The 12784-nt window shown below is 46.1% G+C and overlaps 1 protein-coding gene across 2 annotated transcripts in view; it reads left to right on the top strand.

The window, feature by feature from the left end:
- Window positions 1–12784, top strand: part of IGSF3 (immunoglobulin superfamily member 3) — a 116178-nt gene that overhangs the window by 97326 nt on the left and 6068 nt on the right. For both annotated transcript variants that reach the window (XM_079974765.1, XM_079974766.1), the window contains 2 exons: window positions 8140–8550; window positions 11185–11592. In XM_079974765.1, the coding sequence (XP_079830891.1) occupies window positions 8140–8550; window positions 11185–11592 (819 nt within the window). The remainder of the gene's footprint in view (window positions 1–8139; window positions 8551–11184; window positions 11593–12784) is intronic.

A 12784-nucleotide genomic window follows, 5' to 3' on the forward strand; every position in this document is an offset into this window, starting at 1 on the left:
TTTGGGGCCAGCTCTGGCTATTGCACGAGGGCTTCCCTTAGGCCACTGTAAAAACAGAAAGCTACAACAATCCCGCAGGGGTCTTATACTCTTAGGTTCATTTTAGTGTTTGAAGGGTGTTCTCATGTCTGCAAACAAGCTATAAATACTCCTGGAAACCTCAGCTGTGTTTTACTGCACATTTTCAAATGCCTTTTCAGTGTGAAACCTGTAGTGGAAATCTGTGGCCTTACAGTGCAGTGCTTACAGTATGTCTACCTAGCCTGTTCATTGCAGTAAGTGGCAAGTGGTGCTAGGATTGTAGCCCAAGTCTTGTAACTTCACATCAGATTAACTGGACTAGCCATGGGGGGTGGGGTGGGGGTGTATGTGTGCATGTGAGTGCAAGGTTGTCCTGTGATTCACAAGAACCCCTCTGTATCTTTTTCATTTTTGCCTGTTGCCCTCCCTTCTCTTACATCAAAAAGGCCAAATTCTGTCAGAGGCTCCAAAAACTAGGGCAAGCTCTGGGAAACTTTGTAATATTTCATAAGTTCTCTCCAGGAGAAGGCTGTCTTTGAAGATTGCTAGCCTCTGGGGAAGAGTGCCTTCAAAGTGGGACAAAGCAGCCTTTGACTGCCTCCCCTTCGAGCTCAGATGTGGTAACCCATGGGACCCTTTGCTGGTTTTGGCGCTGCTCTGCGAATCATCATTCTGTTTCCCCCTCTCCCACCCCAGCTCCCCTTCAGTTCTTGACCAGTTCCTTCTGCTTCCCTCCCATTTCTTTTTTAAATAGAATGTTTTGCCAAGGGTGTCTTTGGCAAGATTAATCATCTTAATAGTTGAATTATGGGAGGCGAGCCTGTGTCCTGCCTCTGTAGTTTATCCCTAGCAGAGAGCTTGCGGTATTTGATCTGATTTTCTCTTTCTTTAATCTTGCAATATAACATGGGAGGGATGTTGTTGTTTTTTTAAGCCTAAAAGATGAGATGTTTCGTGTCTGGCACTTCTGCCCTACAGATCCAAGTATTTTATGAGAGCCAGGTCACTCTAGGGGCATAAAGCTGAGGGTGCATCTACACCAACATACTTATTTTAGGAACTGGTTGCCCAAGGGGTGATGCATCCAGTCACAGATGGAGTCATTGCTTAGCCCAGGCTTCCTCAAACTCGGCCCTCCAGATGTTTTTGGCCTACAACTCCCATGATCCCTAGCTAGCAGGACCAGTGGTCAGGGATGATAGGAATTGCAGTCTCAAAACATCTGGAGGGCTGAGTTTGAGGAAGCTGGGCTTAACCCCTTGCAGTTCAGAGTGTCTTGCCTGTTTACATGGCTGACTGAGGAAAATGCAATTTACACCAAAGACTGCATAGCCTTCCTATTTGCTCCTTGCAGCCCATGTGGGAGTGATCCAGGACAAAGAGGTGTGGCCCTTTCCTACTGAGTATACAAATATGCAGTTTTAAATTTGTAAATTAATAAAAATAGAGTGCTCTTACTCTGGTTCCTCTTTGACAGTGGAACGGACTCTCTCGAGGGGGCTGTGGACCTTGGAGGTTTCTAAGCAGAGGTTGGATGGCCATCTGTCATGGATGCTTTAGTTGAGATTCGTACATTGCAAAGGGTTGGACTAGATGACCCTTGGGAGCCTTCCAACTCTACGATTCTGTGATTCTCTCAGATAGAATAGGGACTATAAAGGAGACAGATGGCATGCCACCCAAAACTATACACCGGCGAAGCAAAGTTGAACAATGTGTCTGCAGTTATAAAAATACAGTGGAAGTGGGAGTATTGCTTTGTTCTTGGGTTCAGATCTTAGCTAGCAGTGGGCTTGCTTAGATGCCTTCTGGAAAAATAATGAAATTATTTTGGTGACTGCAGAACTTTCACTGTTTTGTGACTATGAACTCATAAGTTTTGTGACCATGAACTCATAAGTAAGTAAGTAAATTTTTATTTATACCCTGCCCTCCCCAGCTAAACACAATCAAACAATTGATTAAAATACAGCTTAAAAATTAGAATCAGGATAAAATTAAATGACTTCCCACGAATTACAACCATAGGGGTCGGGAACCTCAAGTATTCATCAGGGCCAGCTATCCATGTCGGTCCCACATGAACCAATAAAAGGGCCAAAGAGGTACAGGGTCCCATGGGGGGGGGTCAAACTGGGCCCAAACTGAAGGCCAGGCGGAACAGCTCCGTCTTGCAGGCCCCGCGGAAGGACGTCAAGTCCCACAGGGCCCTGGTCTCCTGCACATTTTTTTTTAAAAAAGGAACACCTAAGTGAAAGAGCTATTTAAGAAACAACAACCCCACACTGAATACTGTTATAGCCTGTTCTGGTGACTCTGATATAGCCCCCAAACTACTAGTACAGTGGTACCTCGGGTTACAGACACTTCAGGTTACATACGCTTCAGGTTGCTTACTCCGCTAACCCAGAAATATTATCTCGGGTTAAGAACTTTGCTTCAGGATGAGAACAGAAATCGTGCTCTGGCGGCACAGCGGCAGCAGGAGGCCCCATTAGCTAAAATGGTTCTTCAGGTTAAGAACAGACCTCTGGAACGAATTAAGTACGTAACCAGAGGTACTACTGTACAGGCATAACAGAGCTGCGTGCCAACTGCAGATGATTCCAAAGAAATGTGTGTTGGTCACTTGTAAGTCGGAGTTCCTCTCCTGTGTTGCAAGAGCAAGGATGTGTGAGGAAGGAGTCTGAATCCCTGCGGACAAATTCCAGTAGATAATTACATTTCTCCTTGCCAAATTCCCTCAGTAGCTTCCGATAAGGTCATTCTTCACTTCTTGGTCCCCAGACGGCCTCTTTTGTGTGTAGAGAGATAGCAATTGCATTCTGCCCTGGGGCCAAGGGAACCATAACTGCTCACAGCTAATCTTAAATCCCATATTTAACATGTTTTGACTTGTTACACCTTGCCAAGTTTAAGCAACCTTGCTGCTTAGACAAAAAATAGTTAAAATGGTGCAGTAGCAGGTGGCATTGGGAATAACCTAATGTCCACATAAGCTGTGCCTAATGCCCTTTACTATTTTTGCTTAACTTCTCCTTTGCTCAACTCCTCCAGGTTACCAAGTGATGGTGTAGCAATTGGATTAGGAATGAACGGGCATAAGTATGATTTCCTCTCAGGTCCTTGCTTTATTTCCCCAGAGCTTATTGAGCAGGTGTTGCGGAAAGGCTTTGGTCTCCTGGCATCTCAGCAGCAGCCACTGGTTAACTGTGTTACTCCACACGTGAAATTGGTTTGCTGTGTAAGAGAAGCTGCTACAAACTGAGCCACCTGAAACACAGAAGTAGCTATGGCTTTTGATGTGCTTGGTGTCTCTGTGCCTTTCAGATACATCTGCCCAAAGCAATGTGCAGCTAGTGGCTCTTCACATTGTCTCCCTGTTCTTTATTTCTTGGTGCATGGCATGTTTCTTAGACAAGAGCTGGTGTTCAGTCATGATTCCATCGCTGACTACAATGATGCAGGCAGAAATAAAATCCCAAATTTGCCACCCATACGTGTCAGTGTATAACTCAGCATCGTACCTTGATGCATGTCTGGAGTGCGTAATAATTGCAAGCACTTAAGTGGCAAAGTGTACTTGCCCCATGGAATATGCCCTTTTCCATAACGCGGATGTGTTTCTGGCACAGTATTATGATAGGTATGCATGGTTTCTCCTTTCAAACCTTGGAAGAACTGGTATTGTGTTAAAAGTGCAGAGGCTCAGAAAGCAGAGCTAAACGCGCAGCCAGCTCAGTGCTGAGTTTAACATGGGTTGGAAATCAGTGCTGGCTCCAGGATATTGGTTGGTTGGTTGGTTGGTTGGTTTTAAATAAAGTTTCATTAAAAAAATTTCACATTACAATAAAAGACACACCAACTCACACCAAGATAATAAAAAGAAAAGAAGAAAGAAAAATATAAGATTCTCTATCACAAGTATATCCCATTTTTTGTCCCATACAGAAAATGATGTACCCTCCCAGTTCTCCCCTTCCCTGTCTCTCACACAAGGTCCTGCAAACTATCGATCATCTTCATCTGCATGCAAATATAACAAGTAGGAATGTTAAATGAAATCATTCTGAGCCTGGATAGCTCACTTGGTTTGAGCATGGTGCTGATAACACCAAGGTTGCAGGTTCAGTCCCCGTATGGGACAGCTGCATATTCCTGCATTGCAAGGGATTGGACAAGAGAATCCTCAGGGTCCTTTCCAACTCTACGATTCTATGAAATAATAATAGAATGCCGAAAGACAAAAAGATAAGAATAATAACAAAATAGTAAGAGAAAGAGAGATCGATAGAAATGACTTCCAGCTATCCATCTGTCAGTTGTGTTAGCAAGTGTTCCTCATCCTTAATCCAATGTTCAGTTTAGAGTAATATCCATTTATTCCTCCCTCTGCTGATGTTTCCCCAGTCTTCAATCCAGGCAGCGCTTACTCATTCCTTTTGCTTTCCATCCAAGAACTCCAAGAGAGGTTCTCCAGTTATATGTAATTATAAGAGTCATGGCTCCAGGATTTTGGTTGTCCTCTGACAAGGACCCCGTGGGCCCCTGAAGTTGGAAGTGAGACATGTCTGATTTCACTACCCCGCGGAGCATGCCCTGCCCACCATTTGCAAGATAAGAGAACCAGTGTAGTGTAGTGGTTAAGAGCGGTGGACTCGTAATCTGGTGAACCAGGTTCGCTTCCCCGCTCCTCCACATGCAGCTGTTGGGTGACCTTGGGCTAGTCACACTTCTCTGAAGTCTCTCAGCCCCACTCACCTCACAGAGTGTTTGTTGTGGGGGAGGAAGGGAAAGGAGAATGTTAGCCGCTTTGAGACTCCTTCGGGTAGTGATAAAGTAGGATATCAAATCCAAACTCTTCAAGATACGTTTTTAACTGTTCCCAATACAGTGGTACCTCGAGTTACAGACACTTCAAGTTATAGACTCTGCTAACCCGGAAGTTGTACCTCGGGTTAAGAACTTTACCTCAGGATGAGAACAGAAATCGCGCGCTAGTGGTGTGGCAGCAGTGGGAGGCCCCATAAGCTAAAGTGGTACCTCAGGTTAAGAAGGGTTCCAGGTTAAGAACGGACCTCCGGAATGAATTAAGTTCTTAACCAGAGGTACCACTGTACATGGGCAGCTATAATTGAAAGAAGTGGGGGTGGGGGGCTTATGGTGTTAGGCCACATGGTGGCGCAAAGCAAATGCTTTGTACATCAAGGGGCCACGAATAAACCTTGCAAAGTCTGTCTTTTGCCAGCACAGACAGCTCATTAGCTCAACCATTCTAGTCTGGAGAAGCAAACACCCCCCAGCATGTGAATGCAGAACAGAGACTGCCACATGTTTCCATCTTATTACAACTCAAGGGAAATAAAATGGAAGAGGACTTCAAAAATCTTGAATGCCAAGCAAATTGCCCCCCCCCCCAAAAAAACCCAGAGGGGCAGATAGCACGCTCAGCATGTGCACATGTGTGTGAACACACACCGTGGCTCCGCTGATGTGTGTGTGTGGTACTTTATTAGCAGATATAGGCTGCCCATTTAACATATACAGTTACTATAGCAACTGAGGTTTCCTTAGCAACAGTGCCAGAAAATAATCCGGTACCAATTAAAAATAAACTGTTAGCAAGGGAGGGGGGGCAGCACTGGGAGGAGTAGAATTTCTGTGAATTGGTTCCTTTCCCTTGTTGCTTTTTCATCCCAAGGACTCCCAAGCACTGGCAGAGACATGAAATAACGTTTTTTCTTCTTGGCACCAGCCAGGAAGGTGCACTGGGTCACGTTGCCCCCTCTTGGTGGCTGAGGTTATTCTCCTAAAATTAATAAGGTGGAAAGTATCTACTCAGCAGTATGAGCCTAAGCCTCCCTATTAAAGCAAGCTCCCTAGAGAGAGGAGATGAGGGCTCCTTTCCTCTATATGTCATGTCATTGCAGAGCACAGCTATCTAGTCTTTATTAGCATACTGATTAAAGCCAGCGGCAATATAGGCTCCAGGGGAACTTCTTAATGTGTTGCCAAGATGCATAAACCTTGCATGCTGTATTAGGAAAAGCAAAGTTCTATTGTCACGAGAGTGCTTTTTTATCAGAATGTTTTGTGCCTCACCTTATCTCCATTCCCTCCAAAGCAGTCTGGCATGGAAGGGTTAACGGAATTGGGGAGCTTTTGAAAGACTCCAGGGAGGGTCCCCTCTCCCCTTTTGAAACTTGTAGCAATGTGCTGGTGTCAGACGTACGTGTGTGTGTGTGTGTGTGTGTGTGTGTGTGTTGTTGTTCCATATTATATCAACGTTTTTTTTCCTTCGGTTTTGTTACGATGAAATCCCAGACCTACAGTTAGAGAGCATTGTGAGTTCCATTTTTTGTAGCGTCTGTTCCTCCAGGGAACAGTTTAGGAACAGACACAAGTGAGATGGGAATTGCATTATATTTCCTGTTTTGCCACTGCTGTAGGATTCTCTGGTATATTTTTTTAATGATCAATGAAGAACTGTTTATAAAACTTGGGATGATCTACATATTGACATGGATGGGTGCAATATACAGGGGTTTCTAAACACACACACACACAACACACAATTATCCTTTCAAACTCACAGTTAATTGTAAAGTCTGCTAAGAGTTTGTTTACATGATCAGTTATCCTGGAATAATTAACTCCTCAGCTAATTCCATCTTCTGTTTGCTGACACATTCAGAGAAGTTAATCAAGGCTGAAGCAATCTTAAAAGGAAGAAAAGTACGGTGTTAAAAAGAGGATCCAGTTACACACCTTTTTGTCCTAAGTGCAAAATGCTAAAGTGGTAACTTGCATCCACAAAAGCTGATCAGATAAGAAAATGAGGGCTGAGCTAATGCCAGATGTGCAAGTCTAAAAGTTACATGAAAAAGTAGAGAGAAAACAAAGCACAAGGCAGATATAACTAAGCTAAATGCAGCAAGCAGCAAGAAGTTTAAGGAGGTGATGCTCAAAGGATTAGCCTAGGCCTGGCCAGCCCAATTAAGATAAAAGACGAGAAAGAGAGCACTCTATAGGTAGGTAGATGTAAGGTCGGCAGTTCAAATCTGCCTGACAGAGTGAGCTCCTGTTGCTCTGTCCCAGCTTCTTCCAACCTAGCAGTTTGAAAGCATACCAGCACAAGGAGATAAATAGATACCTCTCCGGCAGGAAGGTAAATGGTGTTTCTGTGCACTCTGGCTCTTGTCACGGTCCTCTGTGCACCAGAAGCCATTTAGTCATGCCGGCCACATGACCCAGAAAGCTGTCTGTGGACAAACGGCGGCTCCCTCGGCCTGAAAAGCAAGATGAGCGCCATACCCCATAGTCGCCTTTGACTAGACTTAACCATCCACGGGTCCTTTACCTTTCGGTAGATTTGTATAAACCCAGGTGTGAGGAACCTCAAAGCTGGGGGCAAATGTGTCCCCCAAGTCTCTCTCTCTCTGTCACTCAGGGCTCTCCCCAAGCACTGCGGCTCATCAGCCCAGCTCTGTGCCCTTGTTGGGTGCTTTTGTCTTTCTGGGATGTGCCTTTGAACTGGGAGAAACACCTGTTGCTTGCTTTGGTGGAACATGGAACAGGTGTGCCTGTATGCTGTAGAAACCTTGTGGCTAAAATGTAGCCCTCTGTATCAGGCATAGGCAAACTCGGCCGTCCAGTTGTTTTGGGACTACAACTCCCATCATCCCTGGCCACTGGTCCTGTTAGCTAGGGATGATGGGAGTTGTAGTCCCAAAACAACTGGACGGCCGAGTTTGCCTATGCCTGCTCTGTATGAAGGCAAATCACATCCGTAGCTTCACCCACTTTTGCTTATGGCCTCGCCCAACACTGGCATGTATCCCCTGGAAGGGTGGCCCAAAAGTGGTTCCCCACCTCTATAAACAGATGCAGATAGAATAAGAAAGAAAGAAAGAAAGAAAGAGAAAGAAAATTCCCAGACATGGTGAATTTTGGTGAAAGAAAGGCACTCTTCACATGTGCAGAGGCATTGTATACATAGGTTGGAATGAAAAAGTAAACAAATAAAAATAATTGAATGGTCGTGGTTGTTGTTTGCCCTAACCTTTCTGTCTTTTGTGTGTCCCCCCCCCCCCCCCGCACCCAATCCCCTTCCTCCAGTGACAAAGCTGCAGGTCAGCAAATCCAAGCGGAGCATCACCCTGGTGGAGAACAAGCCCATTCCCCTGAACTGCTCTGTGAAGTCTCAGACCAGCCCGGACTCCCACTTTGCCGTCCTGTGGTATGTCCACAGGCCATCGGACACAGACGGGAAGCTCATCCTGAAGACCACCCACAACTCTGTGTTTGAGTACGGCACCTATGCTGAGGAAGAGGGGCTGAGGTGGAGGCTGCAGTTTGAGAGGTCCTTGTCTGGGGGGCTCTTCAGCCTCACAGTCCAGAGAGCCCAGGTCAGCGACAGCGGCAGCTATTACTGCCACGTGGAAGAGTGGCTGCTCAATCCCAACCATGCCTGGTATAAGCTAGCTGAGGAAGTGTCTGGCCGGACGGAAGTCACTGTCAAGTTGCCAGGTAATATCTCACTTGCCATGTCTGAAGCTTGCCTAAGACTTCATGTCTATAGCTGTTTCCTGAGCTGCCGCAACTTCCTGTCTGCACACTCTGCCTGGCAAATTCCCAAAGAAAAGTTAAGCCTCTGTTCCCACCATAAGCATGTATCTTGGCCCCACTGCAGGTTTGCTGTACGGACGCATCCGTGCGGGAGTGTCACTGTAGCCCCATTTCCATTCTTCCGCACGTCGCAGGAACTTTAGGAGAGCAAATCTGAGAGAAAGAAAGGGCAATATGCCTTCAGTAAATTCTCGCAGCAAAATCATGTTCTCTTGCATATTCGTACTCTGGCAACCGATGTATAGCTCAGGATCTCCTGCTTCTCAATAGCAGTCAGTGGGGCATCACAGACAGGGTGGTGTTGCTCTCTTGCCTTCCCAGTGCCAAGCATCCATGCCAGTTCCCGAGAGAGAGGAGGGTGAGGCATGAGTTGGCTCAGCGCAGTGCAGGTTTGCCAGCAGGAGCATCCGAATAACCCCACCACCATACCCGCACTGCGCTGAGCTCCCCACACTTCCCCCCTCTCCCACTCAGGAACTGGCATTGACGCTTGGGGTGGGGAAGGCAAGTGAGCAATGCCACCCTGCCCTGCCTGCACCAGACTGCTGCTTTTGCTGTTTGAAAGTATTTCAGGACACAACTGATAATACTGTTTGCAGACTGTGGTTCGTGGGGAAAGCCTGTAAACGGCCTTCTGCAGCCTAGCTCCTCACCTGGATGTTTTAGACTCCAGCTGCCATCAGCCTTGAGCCAGTGTGGGAAGATGGGAGTTGTAGTCCAAAACATTGGCAGGGCACTAGGTTGGGGACGCAGGTGGCTTTGGTCTAAACCACAGAGCCTAGGGCTTGCCGATCAGAGGGTTGGTGGTTCGAATCCCCGCGACAGGGTGAGCTCCCGTTGTTCGGTCCCTGCTCCTGCCCACCTAGCAGTTCGAAAGCACTTCAAAGTGCAAGTAGATAAATAGATACCACTCTGGCGGGAAGGTAAACGGTGTTTCCGTGCACTGCTCTTGTTCACCAGAAGCGGCTTAGTCATGCTGGCCACATGACCCGGAAGCTGTTTGCGGACAAATGCCGGCTCCTTCGGCCTATAGAGTGAGGTGAGCGCGCAACCCCAGAGTCCACGACTGGACCTTTACCTTTAGGTTGGGGAAGGCTGTTATAAAACCTCTGGCTTTGAGAATGCCTCTAGGAGTCTAGATTTTCATGGTCCTGGTGCAAGGAAGTGTTTCCCCCGTTTGCTCAAACAGGCTTTAATGGAAGGAGACGGTCTTCTATGCCTCTGAGATGGTATCTCATTGATAGTGATCAGATGGAGAGGTATCTGTTTGCTTGGGAAAACTCTGTGTCAAATTCCTCCCCTCCTGTACACTTTAATTTTATTTATTGCCTGGGTCCCAGGGGTGATGTGGAGTGATGGTTTCTGTTCTCATGTGCTGAGCTCTTAGAAATGAGAGTTTAATGAAGAGGGAAGTTGGCTGCTAAGGGGTGATCCTTTCCCTGACAGGAATGGAAAGTGAAGAAAGTAAGGAAGTGTTGAATAAATCAATGAACCGCCAGCCAACAAATAGAGAGGCAGAAAGGTGAGATCTATTATAGAGCAGAGCCTGGGAGGGCTGGCAATTCCCAGCAGCTAAGCATTGCTCCAGAAAGCTTTGTGTTGACATCTAAACATTTTGTCCTCGAAGCACAACCTTCTTTTTCATATCAGGCCTAGCAGAGTTGGGAAAGAAGAAGAGGTCACAGTTTTGACACAGGAACAAAGAGGAAGGAGCCAGGGCTGTTTGCTTTCTCAGCATTGAAAAATAATCCTCAATATTACAAAAGCACATAGGGGAGTTTCCCAAAAGTTAGGCTGAGACCTGAATTTCCAGACCGTACAATATCAGGGTTTCTGAGTGTGCCAGGGGATTCAGTAACTGGCCCAAGGTGTGGCTAGTCCTCAGTAACCAGCTGATGCTGCATTTGGAGAGCTTCAAGTGGTGTTTTAATGCTTTCACTGCGATGGAGTATATTGTGAAATTTTGCATTTCAGTCCTTTCATTTGTTGAAGAAAGTCCTCTGAACCTCAGTTCTGTAGAAAGAGGTGAGAAGCCTGCAAGAAAAATCAGAGCCCATGCTATTCAAGAAATCACATTGTCATGTGGTTGGCACTGTAGAGCAAATCACACTAAATCGGTATAAAAGAGCTCCAGGCAGCCAGTCTGGAGGAAGTTGTGTCCAATTAAGGCCAGCTGTAAAGGAAGTTCCTAATCCCTGGTGATGACCTGCTGCTGATATTCCAAATAGTCTGGTTTGGTACATTTGCAATCCCTAAATCTTATTAGTAGGTATTGTGTCTGCAGATTGCATGGAGGACAAAAATGCCTTATTGTTCTTCCGATTTCAGGGCCAAACTGAACAGTGTGCAGAGCACAAAGGAACCCAATGACCTTCCCCTGGAGGGATCTCTTTAGATTAATACCATTAAAAGCAAATATATAATGCTGAGCTGAAGCATATAAAACAAAGACTACTGCTTAAGTCCTGTTGTGTTGTCAACTGGTTTTCTTTTTAATTTTATGTTGTTGCTTTTCCTCTTCTCCCCCCCACCCAGATAACCTTTTGGAAGTGAACCAGACTCAGAAGAACATCACAATCCTGGAGAATGAATGGGTGACCTTAGAGTGCCTGGTCACCAACCGAAGCAGCCAGGCTTCCCAGTTGTCTGTGGAATGGTATGTGTGGAAATCTGGCCACCCGGAGAAAGAAGCAGTGCTCAAGCTGACTCGCCAGGCCACCCTGTTATACGGAGAGCTGTCAGCCCTGAACGATCTGAAGAGCCGGCTGCGCTTGGAAAGCCCCTCTCCAGGCCTCTACCTGCTCACCATCCAGAACATGACTGTGCAGGACAGCGGGACCTATGACTGCCGGGTGGAGGAGTGGATACTGGGTCCCACAAACGCATGGTACAAACGGGCAGAGGACCTGTCTGGGCTGACAACCATTGTGGTGAAACAGCCAGGTAAAGTTATCCGTGGGTCCAGGGCTTTGGGCCACCAAGAAAGAAAAGTTCAATCACTGCTTATTGTGAGTGAACTTGTTGTGAGAAACATCCAGCTGCTATATATATAGAATGCCTCTCCCTACTGCACACCATATAGATACAGGAACTGTAGCTTAATATTTGGAGAAAGACAAGTTGCCTAGGCTGAGTATTTAGGGGCAGCTGTACCTTTGTTCTCTCCCTACTTCTTTCCTCTCCCCTTTCCCCCTACCCCACAGTCCTTGCTCCGCTCCCCCTTCCAGGTTTTGGGAGCTTTTTGCCTCCTCAGTTATTTTCCCATTTGTTCTGCAAATCTTGAGGTTTTCCCCCAAGCATGCTTTTACCACCCTCTTGTGCATGGGCGATGCTCTTTTGGCTACATAAATATTGGCACTTGCCCTTTAAGCTGGGGAATAGGAGTAGGGACATGGTCAATATCTCTCACCTTTCTTTTTCTGCCTAGATTCACCACACCTTAACATTTGCAGCTAAGCCACTAGGATGCAGCTGGTAATACACACTTTACCTTCTTCAGGACCCTCCAGAACCTCTGCTCTAAATATGAAACAGGGAATGCAATAGTGTTCCAAACACAGAGATCCTTTACTAGGATTTTGAAATTTGCCATCTCTCTTCCCTGGTACTGAGGAAGGCTCTGTCATCTCATCGTCGTCCCCTTTTCAAGGTCTCTAAGCCCCTAAACCCCTGAGCTTGACAAGAGCAAAGGAAGCTTAGGCATGTTTTGAAAACAAGGTCATCTTGTTTTGATTTAATGCATTTAAATGGGGGGTTTTTGGGGGGAGAGGGTTATAAAACAGATTTCTGTTTAAAAGCTCACATTGGTTTGTTGTGATATTGTGTGTGAGTTAATGGGAGATAATTGTATGCTTTGGATGCTTGGTTGGCTACTTAGGTTAAGATTTTAACCTCAAAGTTCATAGGAAGGAAAGGTCAGGACACAGTCATATTGACTGGTGAGATGTCCATGCGGAAAGTTTGACAGTGAATTTGCTGGCAACACAATTTCCCACAAGGGTAACGTTTTAAATTAGGTAAAATGAAAGTACAAAAGAAATTTCTAAGAACTAGGGAAATAATGTGGCTTTGAAGTGCTTAAATTAAGTCTGTACGCATTTCAGTCACAGCTTCTAACGTGCAGCACAAGTTTAAG

This window comes from Podarcis cretensis, assembly GCF_951804945.1.
Source record: "Podarcis cretensis genome assembly, chromosome: 4".
Classification (NCBI taxonomy): domain Eukaryota; kingdom Metazoa; phylum Chordata; class Lepidosauria; order Squamata; family Lacertidae; genus Podarcis; species Podarcis cretensis.